The sequence below is a fragment of the Mustela nivalis genome (genome assembly GCF_964662115.1).
Source record: "Mustela nivalis genome assembly, chromosome: 4".
Classification (NCBI taxonomy): Eukaryota; Metazoa; Chordata; class Mammalia; order Carnivora; family Mustelidae; genus Mustela; species Mustela nivalis.
The window spans coordinates 10864440-10887818 of NC_139023.1; the positions used below are offsets into that span (position 1 = coordinate 10864440).

The window sequence follows — 23379 nt, forward strand, 5'->3', positions numbered from 1 at the left end:
GAGAACAGCAATATCATAGTCAGAATTTATAACTCTGGGGACCGAGTGGTTCAGTCAGTTAAGTGTCCGACTCTGGATCTCAGCTCATTTTGATCTCAATGTCATGAATTTCAAGCCCCATACTGGGTTCCAACACTGGGTGTGGAGCCCACTTAAAGAAAAAAAAAAAAAAAAAAGGGACGCCTGGGTGGCTCAGTCGGTTAAGCTGCTGCCTTCAGCTCAGCTCATAATCCCAGGGTCCTGGGATGGAGTCCCACATTGGGCTCCTTGTCCAGCAGGGAGCCTGCTTCTCTCTCGGCCTCTGCCTGCTACTCTGCCTGCTTGTGCTCTCTCTCTCCCTGACAAATAAATAAATAAAATCTTAAAAAAAAGGGGGGGGGGGCGCCTGGGTGGCTCAGTGGGTTAAAGCCTCTGCCTTCAGTTCAGGTCATGATCCCAGTGTCCTGGGATCGAGCCCCGCATCGGGCTCTCCACTCAAAGAAGAGCCTGCTTCCTCCTCTCTCTCTTTCTCTGCCTGCCTCTCTGCCTACTTGTGATCTCTGTCAAATAAATAAACAAAATCTTAAAAAAAAAAAAAAGAAGAAGAAAATTATATAAGTCAATAAACATACAATTATAGAGTTGCAGCCACAATAATCTAAAAAATGGTGGGTGGAGGTTGGTGGAGAAGAAAGAAATTCTTTGGGAGATAAATTCTGCTTTCTGTACCATGTATCCCCACCAATTTTTCACCCTTTGGGGGATTAATAATTCAAACTGCACTTAAAACTAACTTATAACATGACAGCAACAACAAAAACCTCTAGGGAACCTTCAGAACACATAGACATGTCATCTGCATGTAACAGACTAGAGTCCTGGAAGATGCAACCTCCTCATTCCTCTCATTTGATATAACTTATACAACGCAAAATAGCCTGATGCATAATTCACGTTTTCAAAATGACAACCTCTGTACAGAAAGTGTTAAGTAAATTAGAATGTTTTTGCCTGAGATGGTAATGCTTAAGTATTGACTTGTATGGCATACTTGTTTAGTGTATTTTGGTGTAGACAAAGTCTTTGTACCAAGAGAGCAAAAAGGGTGATTGCATGTAAAGTGATATCTTTCCAAGACATATTATGGCAAAAAGTTATTAACTAAACAGTTCTTACAGGGGAAGACTGGATTTGGCATTACTAATCTCAGTACTAATACGCTTTATAATTAATGGCAACATTGTAAGGAACTACACAGGATCAGGAAAAAAATTAATTCAACTAACTGAGGATGAGAAAAGTTTTCGTTGTACAAATAAATACTTAAAATAAAAAAAAACTTTATTAGGATATAGCCTTAAAAACTCTCCAAAGTATTACTAATCCTAAGTAGCTCAGGCCTCTAGGAAACATAAAATTACCCAATTTCAGGACTTAACATAAAGCTAATCAAGACAGTATGGCAAAAGGACAGACAAATAGATCAATGTATACATAGTCAACTGATCTTCAACAAAGGAGCGAAGTGAAGCAAAGATTACCTTTCCAACAAATGGTGCTGGAACAACTGGACATCCAGAAACAAAAAAAGGAATCTAGATGTTGACTCTATGCCCTTCACAAAAATTAACTCAAAATGGATCAGAGACCTAAATGTAAAATGTAGTTCTAAAACTTTTAGAAGATAACACAGGAGAACCCCTAGATGACCTTGGGTATGGCAACGACTTTTTAGAAACAAGATACAGGACCAAAAAAAAAAAACAAAAAAAACAAAACCCCAAAACAACAACAACAACAAGAAACGACATAAGATGTAATGCACAAGAGAAATACTAAGATGGACTTAATTAAAATTAAAAATTTCTGTTCTAAAAAAAAAAAAAAATTCTGTTCTGTGAAAAACAATGTCAAGAGGTAAGATAAACAATGGACTGGGAGAAAATATTTCCAAATGTCACATTTGATGAAGGACTGTTATCTGAACCTGTGTTGCTGGAGCGGAGGGGGTTGGGAGGGCTGGGGGGGCTGGGGATGGACATTGGGGAGGGATGTGCTGTGGTGAGCGCTGTGAAGTGTGTAAGACCTATACCCTTGGAACAAAAAATACCTTATATGTTAATAAAAAAATTAAAATATGAAGGACTGTTATCTGAAGTATACAAAGAACTCTTAAAACTCAGTAAGAAAATAAACCCAATTGGGTGGCTCAGTTGGTTAAGCAGCTGCCTTCGGCTCAGGTCATGATCCCAGCATCCTGGGATCGAGTCCCACATCGGGCTACTTGCTCTGCAGGGAGCCTGCTTCTCCCTCTGACTCTGCCTTCCACTCTGTCTGCCTGTGCTCGCTCTCACTCTCTCTCTCTCTTACAAATAAATAAATAAAATCTTTAAAAAAAAAAAAAATGGGCCAAAGAAAAAGACACCTCACTAAAGATATACAGTTGGCAAATAAACATTTAAAAAGATGGTTAATATCATGTCATTAGGAAACTGCAAATTAAAATGAGATATAATATACCTATTAGAATGGCCAAAATCCAAACCACTGACAATATCAAGTACTGGCAAGGTTGTGAAGCAACAGGAACTCATATTCGTTACTAGTAAGACAGCAAAATGATACAACCATTTTGGGAGACAGTTATGAAATTTCTTAAAAACCTAAACACACTTTTTTTTTTTAAGATTTTACTTATTTATTTGACACAGAGAGAGACTACAAGTAGGCAGAGAGGCAGGCAGAGAGAAAGCAGGGGATGCAGGGTCCCCGCTGAGCAATGAACCCGATGTGGGGCTCGATCCCAGGACCCTGAGATCATGACCCGAGCTGAAGGCAGAGGTTTAACCCACTGAGCCACCCAGATGCCCCCCTCTTATCAAGCAATCTAGCAATTGTACTCCTTGGTATTCACCCAAGTGACCTGAAAACTTTTGTCCACGCAAAAATCTACACACATGTTTATAGCAGTTTTATTCATAACTGCCAAAACTTGGAAGCAACTAAGATGTCCTTCAGCAGGGGAGTGGATAACTACAGTTTATGGAGACAATGGATAATTCAGTGCTTAAAAAAAAAGAACAAGCTATCAAGCCATGAAAAGAAGCCATGGAGGAAACTAAATGTAAATTACTAAGTAGAAGCCAATCTGAAAAGGCTACATACTAAATGCTTCCAACTAAACAATGTTCTAGAAAATGCAAAGCTATATAGACAATTAAAAGATTAGTGGTAGCCAGAGGTTGGGTGGGGGTGATGAACAGAGCAAAGTGGATTTGGGGGGCTATAAAACTATTTTGTATGATACTACAGTGGTGGATATATGTCATTATTCATTTGTCAAAACCCACAAATGCACAACACCGAATAAACCTTAATGTAAACTGTGGACTTTGAGTGATGATCTGTTGATGTAGGTTCCTTGATTAAAACAAGTGTACCACTCTGGTGGAGGATGTTGATGGTGAAAAAGGCTATACAAATATGGGAGAAAAGAGTATATGGAAATTGTACTTCCTACATAATTTTACTGTGAACCTAAAACTGCTCCAAAAAATAAAGTATTTTTTAAAAAGTAAAAAAGAGAGAGAGAGAGACTGGTAAAATCCAAGTAAGTTCTGTAATCTGGTTTAGCATTTCTGAAGGTAATAAAATTTATATATCTCTATAAAAAATACTTTGGGACTTTGTCCTTTAAAATAAGACACACCTGGGATGCCTGGGTGGCTCAGTCAGTTAGGCCACTGCCTTCCGCTCTGGTCATGATCCCAGGGTCCTGGAATAGAGTCCCACATTGGGCTCCTTGCTGGGCGGGGAGCCTGCTTCTCTCTCTGCCTCTGCCTGTCACTCTGCCTGTTTGTGCGTTCTCGCGCTCTCTCTCTGAGAAATAAATAAACAAACAAAATCTTAAAAAATAAAAATAAAAATAGAATAAAAATAAAATAAGACACACCTAATTTCTAGGGGGTTCTGCTCAAACTTTCAGACATAAATAATAAAAATATTCTGATAAGGGACTGTTTGCACAATTAAAATTACCTTCGTAAAAGGGTCAACTCTAAAAAATAGTACATAAGGTTGATCTGACATAGGAAATAGGATCCAAAAGAAATACAAACCACTAGGCTCAATACTCTTGTACCCACCTAATGGTACAGCTTTTATTTGGAGTCATAACAAATTTCTAAAGCTTTTATTTTTTAAAGCTTTTATTCAATTCTACAGATTATAGAAGGCATAAAGGTAAACATTTCTAGAGGTTACTAAAAATCTCTAATGTCTCTATCTCTATGTCTTCACTTAAAACAGAATCAATGTTATTTAAACCAGTTACCTTTTTTTATATTCATAATTTTTTTAAGTAGAATTTTAATTTTAAAAAGATATAATCATTTCAATGAGTATAGCTCCATCACAGTACATGAGGTTTATACTTATTTATTAAGCTAATATTTAGTAAGAAAATTCATTTGTATCACACACAAACAAAAACACCCTGTACAATATCATGAAATAGTTTCAATATTCATGGTGAGTGTAGGACTTGAGACAGTCTCCCTTTCAAAGATCAGTGCATCTGGAATGTTTAACCTACAAAATTATCATCCTTGATTATCTAAAAACCAAAACAAAAAATGACATTTTAAAAAGGAAAATAAGTTTCAAAGTTAAAGTGACTCTTCCCCTCCTTTCAAACACAGAATTTTTCCAAAATGTCAAGTAGAAAGATTAAATACATAGAAAAAACACTACACACCTTACCTAAACAAACTTGAGGGGAAAAAAAACAACCTTTATCTACACACCTAATAAAATGAACCCATGCAGCTTTTAAAAGTTACAACTACTCTACCTCTTTGTCTTCTTTATTATATATATTTCCTAAGATATATTTAACAAAAATGATAATGCTTTCAAGATACAGAACATATAAAACAAGATGATTTTTATCAGTCATTTAAAGGAGAAGGAAAAAACCTTAGGGTCTAACCCTACAGAGAAGCAGAGCAAACTGTGAAGTGACGAGTGGTCATGATGTTCTCAAAGTAGAAATGTGTGACTTTCATTTAAACTTTAAAATAGCAGGCCACCAGGGTGCGGGTCTGGCTCAGTCAGAAAAGCATGCAACTCTTGATCTTGATGTCATGGGCTGGAGACACACGATGGGTACAGAGATTACTAAAAAAAAAAAAGAAAGAAAGAAAAAGAAGAAGAAGAGGAAAATAGCAGGCTGCCTAATTAATCCAGACAGCAGGGAAAGCAGGGTACGGCAGAAAGTAAGAGCTGGAATAAAAGAGACTATACTGCTAAGAAGATCATCTTGTCTTGTCTTCAATTTCTCTTCTGACTCTCACCAACTATAAAGGTAATGAAAACAACTCATTCCCAGCACAGGGTCAACAAAAAATAAAATAGAAAAACTTATCCCTTGCTCTGGTCCACTAAATTTTTACCTATAAAAATGGGAAGAAATTTAGGGAAAACTATACCTTCACCTCCAATGAGTTAAAGACAATCATATTTTAAACCAATCTTTTAACTATAAGAGTAATAGTCCATTCTAAAAGAATGGCCTGAGAGAATGTAGGTAGCTACTTCAGGCTCCATATAAATTGAATCTTTATACTTTTTTCTTTTTTTTTTTTAGAAGTTTGTTTTTTTTTTTTTTAAGATCTTATTAATCTATTTAACAGCGAGAGAGAGAGAGAGAGAGAGACAGTGAGAAATGGAACACAAGCAAGGGAGAGTAAGAGAGGGAGAAGCAGGGAGCCTGGTTCGATCCCAGGACCCTGGAATCATGACCTGAGCCAAAGGCAGACACTTAAGCAACTGAGCCAGCCAGGCACCCCTCATTTATCTTTTAAGTACAGAAACATTTTGGGTTATCATTTCTGCTTTAATCCTCTAAAATCCCATAGAAAAAGATGTAGTCTCACCCATACCACAGATGTGGAAACAAAAGCCGAAAAAAATATTAAATACTTGTAAGATAGTTTATGCCATTACAAAATGGGAGCAAAGTCTGACCTGCTCCTTAATGAACGAATTTTAGACACATTCATAAATATCACTGAAGTGATTAAATACTAAAATGGTTTTATCTTCCACATAAATTAAGATGGTAGGGGAGACACTTGATCAAAAGTATTTAAAACTTCATAATCCTTTTATAGGGGTTCCTTAAATTCCACTTTCCAGCTTGCAATAGTACATTAATTTGCACAGGGTACATTACCATTGACTATATACCATTAAAGCTCCCAGTTAAGAAACTGGTGAGGGGAGAAGCCAACCTGCTGAGGAGAATAACAAGGGGAAAGACAGAAGGAGGCTGGGTCCTTTGTGATGTAGTTTAGGCAGTACTAACTCTGGAACCATCTACCTCCAGACCTTTTGTTATGAGAGATAATTAGATGTCTTATTTTTTTAAGGCAAAAAAGAAAAGAAACAGCTCATAAACTTTTACATAGAATTCATCAAAACAATTTTTTTCTTGGAACAAAAATGGTAAAAAACCTGGGTTTTCTAGAGACTTGTATGAATACTGAGCTACGAAGATACACAAAGCTGAAGTATCTGGAATCATTTGGCTGCCTGTAGTCTTCAGCAAAATCACAAAGTGCTCAAAAATTCTTTGACCTGAGGGGAGGAAATAAATATTAATGTAATTCCTTGGCTAATTTGAAATATCTTGTATTCATCTCTATTTAATAGTAATAACTGCTGAAGAACCCAACTGTATAACTAACTCCAACACAAAGCCATAGCATTTATTTTCAAAAGATATATTAATTCTTCAGTAGTAAAAGATAAATGACCTAAAATATCATTACAGGAGTTATTAAATTTACATCTAAGATTGATACAGTTCTCTAACAACCATACACAAATTTCATAATCTCTTTATAATAACATTGATCAGGGACATGCAGCTTTAGCACCAAAAATATTAGTAATTGTGATGGTTTAAACAACTCTCAAAGGTCCAGACACTTAAAACTTGCAATTTTTCTGAAGCACAAATCTGAATCATGTATGCAAATCTGTAATGTTAATATGCAAGGAAAGGTCATGTAAGTTGTGAATGGACCTAACCAACTGACTGACATCACAATGCAAAGATTCTGTTCTCCATAAATTCTAGATGACGCAGTAATTCTTCTGAAGAAACAAAGATTATTGCCTTGTAAAAATACTTAAATACCTAAGAAAGATATACCTAAAAAATAACTATTGTAATAATGTCATATGGTGACCGAGGGTGACTACACTTATGGCGGTAAGCACTGAGTAATATATAGACTTGTTGAATCAGTATGTTGTACACCTGAAACTATATAAAACATTGTATGTCAGTTATGTATTTCAATAAGAAAAAAAAGGCCAATTATTAGCATTATTAATCAAAGTAAATGTAAACAATAACATTTAAAGACTATTCTTAGTCAAAACACAGAAGTGTTAGATAAGATTAAAAAGTGGTTTTACAGATTGACTCAGTTAAAATGTTGGTTGGCTGTTAGAATTACAATGGCTGATTTAATTTTATTTCATTTATTTTCATAGTATTATAAATGAACTATATCCTATATTTTTAACATCATTATGGTATAAAGAGGTCATCTGAATTTTCCAGATATGCTTTACTTTTTTCTATCATGAGAAAAACAATCATATGCTTACAGAGTAGTTAATAATAAATGTTGAGATTTTCAAAATTCTTGATATATGTATTTTATGAACGTCAGGTTTCTGTTACAGTAAATAGCAGGCATTTTAGGAAGGAGAAAAAAATTAAATTTCTCTTAAAACTAAACAAACCAAAAAAATATGGCTTTGTCTTTAGAAATTGGATCATCACTAAGTTAATTAATACGGATAGTGGGATATTTATTACACAATCCCCATTACTATTCTCTCTCAAGTGCACATCAATAGATTTTCTCCCAGCCCCTTTATCAGTACAGATGTCACTCTTTAACAGAGTGTAATCAGCTCCCAAACACATGGAAGACAGCGGAACTCTGATTAAGACAATGACTCGATGATCAGGCGATGCCAACTCATCACTGACAAGGTCCCACATAAAGTCAAAACTAAAAGTCCTTTAATCTCAAGACTTTAGCTCATATAAAAATGGATGAAATCATTATCCTACAACTTCAAATATCTTCCATACTGAATTTAGTTGCAAAAGATGGATTTAATTTCACAAGTTAGTTTATTATTCAACTACCTAAAGACTGGTGATGGAGGGAAGAGAGGAAGAAGCGGGAACAAAGCAGAAGAGAAGGGAGTGAGCAAGAATTTTCGTTAATGTGATTATCCCTATATTACAGATAAAGGGATGAATAGATAAAAGAACCTCCTCATTCTAGGTAAGGCCACTAAGCTAGAATTTAAACTTAGGATTAGAATTTGAGGTCTAAATCCCTCTAAAGCTCTTAATTGTCTCTTATTGTAATTTTATGCATATTTTTCTCCTAGAAAATCATTTTTTCACAAGTTATAATACTTCTAGACAGGACAAATCATGTTAGTGTATAGTCTTTGTATAAATCTACCTTTTCAATCAGACCATCATGTTTGTCTTTAAAGTCTTCGTTAATATCCAATGTTAAGATAGGGATTTCTTGTAGAAAATCAAAGTTGGTTCTGTTTTAAAACAAGAGAGAGATGAACAAAATAATTAGAAAAAGCAATAAATAAAAGACAAGCACTAAAAATTCACTCCTATATTATCTCTGGGAATTCAAAATGTTGTCAATCATTTTACTTTAAATTTATCTAGCAAGTACTTGGAAACCCCTTCTTTCTGCCCTAGACTTACTAGTATATAACAATACTAATAGTAACTAAAAATCTCAAGTATAAAAAAATAAAGCTAGGCATTGTGACATGTAATTCTTCTCAAAAACCAAAAACTCCCATAAACTAAGGAATGTTTGCATTGAGAAGATGAGAAAACTAAAGCTCAAGGAAATCACTCTGAGGTTCAAAGGATGCCTAAGATTACACACTAACAAATCGGACCCAAGATCTGACTAATAATGACAACAAAGTCTGTGCTGTTAACAACTGTACGATACTACCTCCAAAGCCTTGATCTAAAAATTAAATTTGAAGTATCTTAAATTCTCTCTAAAAAAGAGTACCTAAGTAATGCACTCATAAATTTCCAACTTTACCATTTAATTTCCATATATTAGGCTATCAATACCACTGGAAGAGATTAACTACAAAAATTTCAAGAAAATAGGATCTCATTAAAATAAAAAGAACCAAAACTCACACCTAATTCTGGGAGATCCTATAATACTAGTTTAAAATAAAAATGGCTGAAAATGAAAATATGTACATGTTTTAGATTAAAATTTGATAAAGGTCTTTAAAATAAATAGTAAATAACTTACTTCAGTGTTCTATGCAGTAGCCAGCTCTCATGCTTATAGTGAAGCTTCTCTAAATATTCAAGGGGAATGCCTTGTTCTTCATTTCTTCCCCGTAAATATATTCTATTCAAGCATTTCTAAAAGCAAACAGAAAGGGGTTGGGGGCAAGGAACAATTATTCTTGTCTGCGATCATTAAATACTTCTTCTCTAGTGTCTCTTTAGTTATGCTAGACAAAAATCTCCATTTATGCCTTCCAGAAAATCGAAATAGTTCATTTTTTTCCTACTTGTGGAAAAATTTGGTGGTTCTAACCATTTGGTGGTTCTAAATCAAGTAGTACTTTCAGAATAAATCTATAAACTTATGGGATCCCTATTTAAAAAATACTGTATAAAGTAAGTTTGGTAAGAAGTTCAATACACAAACTATGCTTCAAAATTTATTATAAATCTTCTTTTCAAATACTTAAATATCCTACAATCAAAAGATATTATAAATAATATTGATGAAATAAAGTTTTGTGTTTATAGACTTGAAGATACTATATTTTCTAGCAAAATGAGATTATTATATTCTTTATGTTCTACATTTGCATTTACTATTTTTTATAATTAAAAATAAAAATTATTTTCAAAAATAGAAGTGAATTTCAAAATTATTATATTAAATTCTGGCTTTCTTGATATTAAAAAGAAGAACAAAATCATCAATTGGGGGGCACCTGGGTGGCTCAGTGGGTTAAAGCCTCTGCCTTCGGCTCAGGTCATGGTCCCAGGGTCTTGGGATCGAGCCCCACATCAGGCTCTCTGCTCGGCAGGGAGCCTGCTTCCTCCCCTCTCTCTCTGCCTGCCTCTCTGACTACCTGTGACCTCTGCCTGTCAAATAAATAAATAAAATCTTTAAAAAAAAAAAAAATCATCAATTGGAATCAGAAACCTAGTTTCTCTGAAAATTCAGCTTCAGTAGCAACACAGTATTCTTTCTGGCTAGTAGTCACGGCATTCATATTCATCAGAGCCTACTCTGTGGTTTAGGGAAGACAGGGGAATAAAAAAACATAAAAACCGGAATGGAAGCAGGAAAACCAGAAATCTGCTAATAAAGTAAGCTCTTAGGTTAGCTTTATGAAAGGAATCCACCTCCTGGATTCATTACATAATTTCATATATAAACAAGAATGGGGGCGCCTGGATGGCTCACTCAGTTAAGCATCTGCTTTCAGCTCGGGGCATGATCTTGAGTCCTGGGGTCGAGCCCCGAATTGGGCTCCCTGCTCAGGAGGGCAACTGCTTCTCCCACTCCTTCCTGCTTGTGCTGTCTCTCATTCTCTCTCTCTCTCAGATAAATAAATACAATATCTGGGATGCCTAGGTGGCTCAGTCATTGGATGTCTGCCTTCGGCTCAGGTCATGATCCCAGGGTCCTGGGACAGAGCCCAGCATAGGGCTCCCTGCTTAGTGGGTGCCTGCTTCACCCTCTCCAGCCAGCTTTTCCCTCTCCAGCTTGCTTCTCCTGTCCAGCTCCCCCATGCTTGTGTTCCCTCTCTTGCTATCTCTGTCAAATAAATAAATAAAATCTTAAAAAAGTAAAAAATAAAATAAAAAAACAGACACATGGCGATTCACAGATAATACCCCTGGGGATTAAAATATATATTTATAAAAAAATAAAAAATTATTTTAAAAAAAAAAGTCTGTTTATAGGGGCACCTGGGAGGCTCAGTGGGTTAAAGCCTCTGCCTCCGGCTCAGGTCATGATCCCAGGGTCCTGGGATCAAGCCCCGCAAAAAAAACAAACAAAAAACAACAACAAAAAAAAAACAGACACAATCTTTTTTTAAAAAACATATAATGTATTATTTGTTTCAGGGGCACAGGTCTGTGAATTATCAGTCTTACACAATTCACAGCACAATTCACAAATAAAGCAAAATAAATATAATCTTAAAAAAAAAAAAAAAAGAAGGGCGATGTTATAATCTATAATGAAAGTCACATTTTCAAGTAAGCTCCCTTAACTGAAAGTGGCAAGGGTTCTCTAAATCTCTTCTCAACTGAAGCCACTATCCAGCCCAAGCCATGAAAACATAAAAGATTTCTTGAAATGGACTTCCATCAACTTTGCAATTCACTCACAAGTATTTGCTGAGCTCCTACTATGTACCTAGGCAATGCAAATTCAGTAACTAAAATATCTGGTCTCACATCAAGAAACCTATATTCTGGGGCATCTAGTTGGCTCAGTTGGTTGAGTGGCTGCCTTCAGCTTGGGTCATGATCCCAGGATCCTGGGATCGAGTCCTACATTGGGACTCAGCAGGGAGCCTGCTTCTCTCTCTGCCTCTGCCTGCCACTCTGCCTACTTGTGCTCTCTCTCTCGCAAAAAAAAAAATAAATAAAAGCTTTAAAAAAAAAAGAAAACAAACCTATATTCTAAGGGTTGCTTGAGCAAATTTTTTTTTAAGATTTTTATTTATTTATTTGACAGAGGGAGAGAGAGAGAGATCACAAGTAGGCAGAGCAGAAGTGGGGGGGGGGGAAGCAGGCTCCCTGCTGAGCCGAGAGCCCAACGTGGGTGGGGCTCGATCCCAGGACTCTGAGATCATGACATGAGCCAAAGTCAGAGGCTTAACCCACTGAGCCACCCAGGTGCCCCACTGAGCAAATTTTTAAATCTAGCTGTGATAGATAAGAGACCAACTTCCCAAAGTTAGGAAGAAATAATGAAGAACAAAACTGAGGAAGCACAGAGTAGGGCCTAAAAGAGCAACTTGCTAAATGTGGGTTTCTGCTTTGCTGAGAAAAGAGAATCCTTCTATCTACGCAGCTTCTAATTTGGATGTGGGAATAGAAAGTAGGGAGTGGAGTTGAACTAAATTGCCTTCACTGCATACCACTAAAAGGACTTCTAAATATTACTTTAAATTGTCAATGGAGCAAGCAAATTTTTTTAAAACACTTTTTTTTGAAGATTTTATTTATTTGAGAGAAAGAGTGAGTGAGTGAGAGAGAGAGCGCACACGCAGGGGGAGGGGCAGGAGAGGGAGAAGCAGACTCTTCACTGAGCATCAGGGAGCCTGACATGGGGCTCGATCCTGGGATTCTGGAATCATGAACTGAGCCAAAGACAGACGTTTAACTGAGTCTCCCAGGTACTGCAGCAAGCAAATTTTTACTGAGTCTCACCTCTGGAGTGGCTCGAAGATAAATGATTCCATCTAGTTCAAGGCTTTGGCCAAACTGTTGATTCATCCAGTCATGCCAGTCTTGATAAATTGTCCACTCTGTTTCATTCATGCAGTCAGATTCATACAAATTAGATGCAAAGACATACCTGAAAGAGAGTCCTCATCAAAACATAATTCCTTTCCACAAAACACAAAGAAATAGAAAAGAGAAAATAAATCTATTAAATGGACATAGAACATTCTCCAAAAATCCATGGCAGATAATGAGTTAGCAGAAAAACAATTAATAGAGTATCTCCAACTACAAGAAATATGTTCTTGGCCATCAGTTCTCAAAAAGGTAGGGTCGGGACCCCTGGTAGTCCCCAAGGTCTTTCCAAGAGTTCCGTGAGGCCAGATTACTGTATGTATAATACTTCAACCAAAAGAACATGGTACACAGATTGACTATAGAAGCATAAATGAGTATCCAGCTGTCTCCCATTAAGCTAGACATTATAGAGATTTGCAAAATACAAGACAAGCCTCTTCTCACTAATTTCTTTGTTTTGAAAAATATAATTTTTATAAGTGTTATTTATGCTGATATGTAATGGGTTTATATTACTAATTTTAAATAAATTAGTAAATGTTCTTTATATTCCTCAATCTTAATTTTTAACATGAATATCAATAAGACACAAAGCTCTTTGGGCTCTTCAATAATTACAAAGAATGGAAAGGGATCCTGTGACCAAAATTTGTGAATATTTGTGTTGCACCAACTCTCTAGCTTAAAAGAATCCTTACATAAGCAGGGTAACCCTTAGAGATTTCTGATCTTGCTCAAGAAGCAAGTCTTGAATACAGATCCAGATTTAACCAGGGTAGATGAAAATTTTAAAAGGGTTGGAAGAAAAAAAAACTTCTCCATAAATTTGAATAATATGGCTACCATGGTCCCCAAAGTCTCCATGGAAGCTAGCAATTATGAATGCTAGAACTTCCCTAATGTCTTTATTACCAAACTGCTAAAGGAAATGTTCCATCTCAAATCCTCAGCATAGCCTCTTACTCCTTTGATTACCAGAAATAGAAAAAAAAATTCCAGTTCCATGCCACGATTCCAGAATGACAAGTGCAAGACATTTATATATACCTGTCACTATATATAGATCGCTCAAAAAATAATACAGGTTTCTCTGCGTCTTTGAGCTTGCCATCAAGGCAGGCAAGCTGGGCTCGTATTCGACTGAGGCAGGCATATGATTGGAAGGTAAAAGACCATCGTTCAGGTTTCTCATACATCATTTGAAGAACATTTCCACCACTTTCCTGAGATGTCGTCAGTTCCTATTTTGAATTTGAAAAAGAAACAAAAAGCAGAATGAATGCTCAATAAAGCTATTTAAAAATTTTTTTAAAGTTCAAAAAGAGAAGTTAGATAAATAAATGCATCGCAACTAGCAAAATCAAGATGATTAAGTCCTCTTCCTCCCGCTCTTTCCCATTGCAGTTCTCAGGTTGCCTGAGGTCTAGAAGAATCTGAAAGGCTAGCTTAACCATCAGTTCCTTAGAGCGTTTCCACAAGAAGTCACAACCTAAAAGCCTATGGCAGAAAATACTTGTTTAGCCCTTTTAAAATTCTGAATTAGTTGTCAATATTTATTTAACTCTTTTTTTTCTTTTAAGATTTTATTTATTTATTTGACAGAGAGAGAGCACAGCAGGAAGAGGCACAGGAAATACTAATCAAAACCATGAGATATGACTGTGTACCTGTCGGAATGGCTAAAATCAAAAAAGATAGTAAGTGTTGGCAAGGATGTGGAGGAAAAGGAATCCTCATACACTACTGGTGGGAATGTAAATTGGTACAGCCACTGTAGAAAACAGTAGAGAGGTCTCTCAAAAAATTAAAAATAGAATAACCATGTGATTCAGTAATTCCACTACTGGGTATGTACCCAAAGAAAACAAAAACACAAATTCAAAAAAATATACACACCCTTTTTTATTGCAGCCTTATTTACAAAGAGTCAAGATATGGAAACAACATTAGTGTCAACATTTTCCTTATCCACTCATGGATAAGGAAATGGATAAGGAAAGGATAAGGAAATGGATAAGGAAAATGTGATATATATAAAGGAATGGATAATGGATGTGGATAAGGAAAATGTGATATATATATAAAAAACATACATAAAATATAAAAATATTTAAAAATCATAAAAATACATATAGTGGAATATTACATACAGCCAAAAGAAGGATGAGGTTACGCTGTTTGTGACAATAAATGGACCTAGAGGGTATTATGTTAAGTGAAATAAGTCAGTAAAAGGCAAATATATGATTTTACTCATATATAGAATCTGAAAAAAACAAATGAATAAAAAAGTAAACAAAAAGCAGAATCAAATCTATAAATACAGAGAATAAGCTGATGGCTGTCAGAGGGGAGAAGGATAGGAGATGGGTTTGGGGAGTGGGTGTAAGGGAGTGGGAGATACATGCTTCTGGTCCTGGAATGAGTAAGTCACAGGAACAAAGGGCACAGCAAAGGGAATACGGTCAATGATAGTGTAAGAGTGTTGTACGGTGCCAGATGGTAGATACCCTTGTGGTGAGCACAGTGTAAGACAGAGTTGTGTTGAATCACTATGCTATACAACTGAAATTAGTGTGACATTGTGTGTCAACTACACTCAAATGAAAAAAAAAATTTTTTTAAATGTGAGAACCAAGCAATACTGTGCCTATAGTTCCTCTCAATAAAAATTACCCAGAACCAAATCACACATGCTTCCATTAGGTGGGACATATGCCCTCCAGTTCATCATCAGCCCCTGTCATTCCCTGCTGATTCTCACAACAGGCCTGACTCATTTGTTCAGCTACCTGACCCCGCTAAGCATTTTAGGCCCCAATTTTCTAATAAAACAGAACAAGTCCTCCCTAAAATCTTGTGATTTCATAATCATATTGTTGGAAACAATATTTTCAGTTTAAGAAAATGGAGAATAAAAAAATAAAGTAAAATCTCCGTAATCTTTTTTTTTTTCCCAAGCGTGAGATGGAGAGCATGAGCAAAAGGGGCAGAGGAAGAAAGAATCCTCGAGTAGACTTCATGCTGAGCACGGAGTCTGACATAGGACCCAAACTCATGACTTTGAGATCATGAGCTGAGCCAACACCAAGAGTAGGACACCAAACCAGCTGTGCCATTCAGGTGCCCCAATCTCTGTAATATTATAAATGAATTTGAAGTAGCATCTGGAACTCATAAATAATTTTCCTTTCTATAAAATAGTTAAAAAAAAAAAAAACCCAAAAAACAGCTTTCCCAGCTCCATCCACCAAAAGGTGTATAAACAATGACAACCTTTTAGGAATAAACATAAATGTCACCCAGATTATGATCTCTAAATACCATTTCCCACTGAAAAAAATTAGTGTCACATACCTGATTCCATGCCTGAAGAAAGAAATGTAAAAGATGAGGTTAACACATCTTGCTCCAGGAAACAAGTAAACTATCAAAATCTGCTGAGGCTGTACCACAGACAAGGGAGCCAGTTATGAAAGGGCTTCCACTTGTCAAGAAGATAGGCCCCTGGGGCACCTGGGTGACTCAGTGGGTTAAAGCCCCTGCATTCGGCTCAGGTCATGATCTCAGGGTCCTGGGATCGAGCCCCACATCGGGCTCTCTGCTCAATGGGGAGCTCGCTTCCCACTCTCTTTCTGCCTGCCTCTCTGCCTACTTGTGATCTCTGCCTGTCAAATAAATAAATAAAATCTTAAAAAAGAAAAAAAAAGATAGGACCCTTTGAACATCTGAAAAGAATGGTGAATAGAAGACAAAAAAAATTATAAATTCATAATACTAAAGAAAACCAGAAAACGAAAAAACCAAACTCTTGAATCATCTTTGGAGGTTTCTAGGTAACCAATTAATTATTCTGGAAATTTCTAGATATAGAGAAAAAGTTATCCAAAATTTTATGCTGGTCTTTTGTATGCAAATGGTATTTCAAATTAATGGAATAGATGAGGAAAAGATCTCCTTCGACTGAAGAATCTCAGCCAACAGCGTTGATTATTAGAATATCTATCACCTTTTCTAATACCAACTGATAGATTAGGGCACAATTAGCTATAGATCCTAAAATCATTAGAGAAGAGCTAATATAATGTATGAATTAGGCTGACAAAACCTAAACAGACCCCGGAAATGCAAGTCAGAACAGAGTGATTCTAACATCACAAAGGACATCCTCCTTCGTGGAAGAAAGTACACATCGGCACTTAAGAAGTCTAGCCAAAAAAGAACACCAAATCTAATCAAAGCCCTAGAGATCTAACTACAAATTTACAGGAAATACAGAGATTGAGAAACATGTTAAACTATACCACAGAGATGCACTCAGCCAAGACCAGAATGACGGAAACTATACAAGAACAAATGACCCAGTTTCTTCAACTAATAAACTTCAAAGAGAAAAGAGGAAGAGGAACCAATAGATTAAAATTTGAAAGGCATATCAACTAAATATAATATGTGAACCTTGTTTGACTCTTGATATCAAAAATCTACAAGAAAATTATGAGACAAAAAGAGAAATATGAACACAAACTAGATGTGATGACACAGTAGAATTATTAATCTTTTAGATGAAGGGTGTTTTTTTAAAGAATCTTTTTTTCTAGACTTTCTATTGAGTCTTTAATTTCTATAGCTAAATATATTATCTAGTACAGAGGTCATCAAAGTGTGGTCGGGGAATGCCTGAGAAGTCCCTGAGATGCTTGCAGGGGTCTATACCAAAAATATATATATTTTAATAATAAATGTACCTTTTTCCATTCTCATTCTCTCATGAATGTATGATCTTTTTTTCCTGAAGATTTTGTTTATTTATTTGACAGAGAGAGAGAGAGAGAGCAGGAGCAGGGGGACAGCAGGGAGCCTGATCCTAGGCTCATCCCCAGGACCCTGAGATCATGACCTGAGCAGAAGCTGGATGCTTGACCGACTGAACCACCCAGATGCTCCAAATGTATAATTTTCTAGAAGCTAAGTAACACATGATACTGCAACAGTCTGAATGTAGAAACAGATGTGAGAACTCAGGAATAAGTCAAACATTAAAAGATGTGCAAAATGAGATATGCAAAAAAATATGTATTTATATAATATTTAGATATGGAGACCATATATCCCACCTAGTGGAAGCATGGGGGACTTGGTTCTAGGAAATTTTTACGGAGAAGAACTATAGGCACAGTACTGCTTGGTTTTCATATCAAAAAAATATTAATGTTACATTAATTCAGTTGTATAGCATAGTGATTCAACACAACTCTGTCATACACTGTGCTCACCACAAGGGTATCTACCATCTGGCACCGTACAACACTCTTATACTATCATTGACCGTATTCCCTGTGCTGTGCCCTTTGTTCCTGTGACTTACTCATTCCAGGACCAGAAGCATGTATCTCCCACTCCCCTACACCCATTTTGCCCATCTCCTATCTTTCTCCCCTCTGGAAGCCATCAGCTTGTTCTCAGTATTTACAGATTTGATTTTGCTTTTTGTTTTTTATTTATTTGCCTTTCTCTGACTTATTTCACTTAACAATACCCTCTACCTATAAAGTTTTGTAATTAGATTTTTATATAGTCCAATTAAAGTAATATACATTAGGGGATACCTAATTTAATATGTGGCTTTCTTTTCTTTTTTTTTTTTAATTTTTTATGTTTTATAAACATATATTTTTATCCCCAGGGGTACAGGTCTGTGATTCGCCAGGTTTACACACTTCACAGCACTCACCAAAGCACATACCCTCCCCAATGTCCATAACCCCACCCCCCTTCTCCCAACCTCCCTCCCCCCAGCAACCCTCAGTTTGTTTTGTGAGATTAAGAGTCACTCATGGTTTGTCTCCCTCCCAATCCCATCTTGTTTCATTGATTCTTCTCCTACCCACTTAAGCCCCCATGTTGCATCACCACTTCCTCATATCAAGGAGATCATATGATAGTTGTCTTTCTCTGCTTGACTTATTTCGTTAAGCATGATACGCTCTAGTTCCATCCATGTTGTCACAAATGGCAAGATATGGGCAGCAATTGCACTACTGGGTATTTACCCTAAAGATACAAACGTAGTGATCCAAAGGGGCACGTGCACCCGAATGTTTATAGCAGCAATGTCCACAATAGCCAAACTATAGAAAGAACCTAGATGTCCATCAACAGATGAATGGGTAAAGAAGATGTGGTATATATACACAATGGAATACTATGCAGCCATCAAAAGAAATGAAATCTTGCCATTTGCGACAACATGGCTTTCTTTTTAAAGAGACCTGGTATTCTAAATGAATCTCTAATTTGTAAAATATATAGGAAATAATTTTGAGCATTTGAGGACTGTCCATTGTCACTTCACTACTATAGTTCATGGTCAATAAATCCTACCATTCCACACTTTCCAAATCAAAATAAAAGGATGAACAGAAACAAGTCACCAATATTTCTTCCTCTTTGTGGCAATATTCTTTCTTTCTTTCATAGTAATAGAATGTATTAGAATACTTTAATATTAGAGTTGTCAGATTAAGAAAGAAAAAACAAAACCCAGGACCTCAAGTTAAATTTGAATTTCAGATAAACAACAAAAAATTTTTTAGTATAAGAACTCCCCAAATGGGGCACCTGGGTGGCTCAGTGGGTTAAAGCCTCTGCCTTCGGCTCAGGTCATGATCCCAGTGTCCTGGGATTGAGCCCAGTATCAGGCTCTCTGCTCCAGGGGCCGCCCCTCTCTCTCTGCCTGCCTCTCTGCCTACCTGTGATCTCTGTCTGTCAAATAAATAAAATCTTTAAAAAAAAAAAAAACCTCCCCAAATATTGCATGTACTTTAACTTAATATACAATAGCTTGTCTTTCCAACCCAGTGGATTTTCATTTTTGTTTTCTTATTTAATTCTTGCACAAGCTTGATTTTTCCCATTATCACTCCCATTTTAATGATAAAAGTTTAGAAAAATTAAAGTGCTTTCTAAGATTACATGGCTAAATAGTAGCTGAATTAGAGTTTATAAGTATTTAGATTATATATAAAATTTTAGTGCAACAACATATAATGACACTGAATTTTACCTATAATCTTATCATTAAGCATATGCTTCCCTTTTTAAACTCTTAAGCCCATTTTAGGAAGGAAAAATAAAACCAATTCCAATTTTATCTATAAGGAAAAGGACAATCTCACATACCTTGGGATATGTCATTCTCACTTCCTAATATTCCCTCTCTCTAAATTCCAGTGACCCAACAGTAATCCCTAAAAGTTTCAACACATACCAAATCAAATATATAAACCTGATGTTTCCATTTACAGGAACCATACCCCATTGTTATTAGTTCAACTGCAACTGCTTTAGCAAAGAGTTTTTATTCATAGTCCAGACAACCAGAAGGGAAAACAGCCTAGGAGAGAACTCCTCCCTTTGTGAACTAGAAATGATCATTTCCCTGCCTGTCAGAAAACCAAGAATGAGCTCTGCCCTAACAGATGATTATCTTGAATACTACTGTTTTTAAAAGAAAGACATTTTATCCACCATGTGCACTATAGGGGCAAATAGTTATCGATAATCCCAGACAAAAGGAAGAAATAAGAAGCTGTCTTCATAGGTCCTTTGATGGGCAAAGACAGCTTTCTCAGCCTTTTCCGTAATGTGAACCCATATAAAGATTCCCCCCAAAAGTCATAAAAAGTCTTCAATCTCGTATAGTAACTTTCAAGGAATAAAATATGATGGCTTAATTCCTAGTCCAAAGAAACACCCCTGAACACTTCCTAGAAGTTCACGCTCAAAGTAGGTAGTTTTCCTCTGGGGGAAAAAAAAATCCAGATGTGTAAATATTGACCTCAAAGTTTCAGTTAAGAACTAAAAACCACACAAACACATGGCACTCAGGCAGAATTTAAATTACATACCACAAACCACATATTAACTGAATCTTCTTCTTTTTGAAGAAAAAAAAAAGTATAAAATAGCAAGAAGCTAACTGTCAACAATAGGTCTGCTTAGAAAAACTCTCAATGGATGATGAACTGAAACAAAGGTATAGTTTGTTGCCTTCCCAAACTGCTTAAAGACTGAATTTTTAAAGTTTCATTAAAAAGGCTTTGTTAATTTAATTATAAACTGACTTTCCATTTATTCAGCATCCTCCAGGAGAAAAATGTTTCATACAAGTGAGTCTTTTCAACTAAATGAAGTTTATCAACTTAACCACTTTTTTTTATGTAGTTATTTTTTATAGGGAGAAGACACTAGTATGTATTTTATTTTCCTACCCACGTAAGGATAGCATTTTGAAACTACTCAGTAATAGACGCTTATTCTTAGACAACTTTATAAATTTATAAATACCGAGTGCTGGATTTATAAAAGAAATTAGGAACAGAGCACAAGCCTCCAATGTACACATAAAATATCAGGCACAAAGTATTCATATTGCTATGCAATCTTATACTAAATGAGCCCAAATTGGTATTAGTTTTTAGTTCTTGTCTATTTTTGCTTTTCTATTTCTTCCTTAGATGTCAGGTCATCGATGTGGCCATCTCTTTACAGTCCCTCCCTTGCTAGCCCCTTCTAATCAGAAAATAAGTTTATTAGATTGTGTCAAAAGTGTTAAGTAGATACCCTATGAAGAAACCACATTCATTTTAATGCATATTTTTGTGACCTCCATTTGAGCTGCTCAAATGATTTGTTTCCTTCCTTTTTCTCAGCTTATTTGTGCATGCCTAATCCAGTACTTTTTAACTATTACAAACATCCCTTCTTAAAAGAAAAGGTAAGTAAATGTGTTTTTTTTTTTTTAAGCACATTTCCATCATGTATTGTCATTCAAGCAGAGTTTGGCAACATAAAATAATTTGGTAAATTTTACCAATCAAAAAACGTTTTCTCTTAACTAAACTTCTTTCCTGGATGTCAGCTACTGCCCCTCAAAGAGGGTCTATGAGTAGACCAAAAAACAAGTATAAACCTACAGTGTGAAAAAAAAAAAAATCAAAACAATCCAATAAAACAGAAATGCCAGGTCACATTATATTTCTTTCAGTAATGACACCAGCTTTTACACACTTCCCCAGTTCTTCAGAAAGGTGGTAGATGATTGTGGTCATGTATTTTAAAGTAAATCATATTCAAAAACAGCTTCAGGGGAGAGAAAGTGATATAAACCAATGAAAAAAATTAAAAATAATAAAATGAAATAGAGCCATTAGGCCTTCTCTCTTTATGCATTAAATTAACCAGAATATTAATGAGTTACCGCTGATTTTCTGAGTTACAGTTAATTTCATGATAGGTGCTAGCATTTATCTGATAGCAAAGTAGACTCCAAGCTTAATCCTAACATCATCTAAAGAAGTTTTTTCCTTTCACTAAAGGAATTACGTATCTTTGATGCTAAAGTAGAGGGGCAGGGTCATAGTGGTATCCATGTATGTACAGAATTCTCTGTAATGAAAATATTAATTCAAAACAAAAAATTTAAGTCTTGGATTAGTCTGCTCTATTCCTGGTTACATTATTCATGGCATGCTTTTTTAAAATGAATGTGCTTAGGACTGTGAGCACATTTAAGGGCATATTTAAGTTTTTCTAATAATTTATTTTTTTATCTCTTAGAAGTGGAAAATAGAGACTATCTGTTGAAGATCTCTTCCACATAAGTTAATTAAACTTGGAAACTTTGAGTTTAAGTTACATTAAAAAATAAACGTAAGGTACTCCTATTTAGAAATGCATGTGTGACAGATACTGCTATTTGTTCCCTAAAGACATATCGTTTTTCTTCCTGGACACAAACTAAGTTTTATTTCCCAGCCTCCCTTGTAGTTGAGTGTGGCCATGTGACTCAGGTTCTAGTCAATGGAAGTGGAGCAAAACAATGAATACCATTTCCAGGCTTCACTCTAAAAACCTCTCAAATGTGATGTTTCTCTCTTTCTCCATCAGCTAGAAGCAAAGGACACCAAGACCCTAGTGCAGAGGTTCTTCAACTACAGCTCCAGGACAGGGGTAACAAAGTATGGCCCCCATAACAGCAACATCAGCATCACTTGGGAAATTGTGAGAAATGCACATTTTTAGCACCCACTCTACACCAGACCTAATAAATCAAAAACTGGGGGTAGGGCCCAAATATGTGATTAAACAAATCTTCTAGGTAATTCTAATAAACATTAATGTTTGAAGCACTGTTATAGAAGTTGGATGAGCCACAATTTCGAAAGCGTCTGGGTCCCTGAGTCACAGCATGGCATGTCGTCCACCAAATACCGTGTTGTACTATTCTCTGAGAAATGAAATTTTATTATTTTGAACTACAGAGATTCTAGAGCTCATTACAGCAGCAAATCTACCTGATACATACACTTAATAATATCTATTAGAACTGAACTTGGTTCATCTGAAAAACACTTAGAATAAATTTGCTATGCACAGGGATAACAAAGTAGGTTATATACATTATAAAATACGCTTGTTATATAGTGAGAAGTTTGAAACTTTTTTTGAAGAACTTAGAGGATAATATGCTAGGTGAAATAAGCCAGTCACAAAAGTACAAATACTGTGTGATTTCAATTACATTAGGGTATCTACAGTAGCCAAATTCAGGAGTACCCGGCTGCCTAAGTCAATGGAGCATGCTACTCTTGATCTCAAGGTTGTAGGTTCAAGCCCCACAGCGGATACAGAGATTACTTAAAAATAAAATCTTTAAAATCAAG

The 23379-nt window shown here is 35.8% G+C and overlaps 1 protein-coding gene and 1 long non-coding RNA gene across 3 annotated transcripts in view; one reads left to right on the plus strand and one right to left on the minus strand.

The window, feature by feature from the left end:
* Positions 1-4169: 4169 nt before the first annotated feature.
* Positions 4170-23379, minus strand: part of DCK (deoxycytidine kinase) — a 30422-nt gene continuing 11212 nt past the window's right edge. The window contains exons 3-7 of the mRNA XM_082726324.1: positions 13700-13893; positions 12560-12707; positions 9393-9508; positions 8544-8634; positions 4170-6618 (exon numbers count right to left, since the gene is read on the minus strand). Coding sequence (XP_082582450.1) covers positions 6592-6618; positions 8544-8634; positions 9393-9508; positions 12560-12707; positions 13700-13893 — 576 coding nt within the window. The 3' untranslated portion in view covers positions 4170-6591. The remainder of the gene's footprint in view (positions 6619-8543; positions 8635-9392; positions 9509-12559; positions 12708-13699; positions 13894-23379) is intronic.
* LOC309862461 lies at positions 6640-22872 on the plus strand. 2 transcript variants are annotated; one of them, XR_014310531.1, is made up of 3 exons: positions 6640-7258; positions 21367-21431; positions 22604-22872. It is a non-coding gene; the product is annotated as an uncharacterized lncRNA (long non-coding RNA). The 2 variants fall into 2 exon arrangements; XR_014310532.1 differs by lacking the exons at positions 21367-21431; positions 22604-22872 and adding an exon at positions 17473-17697.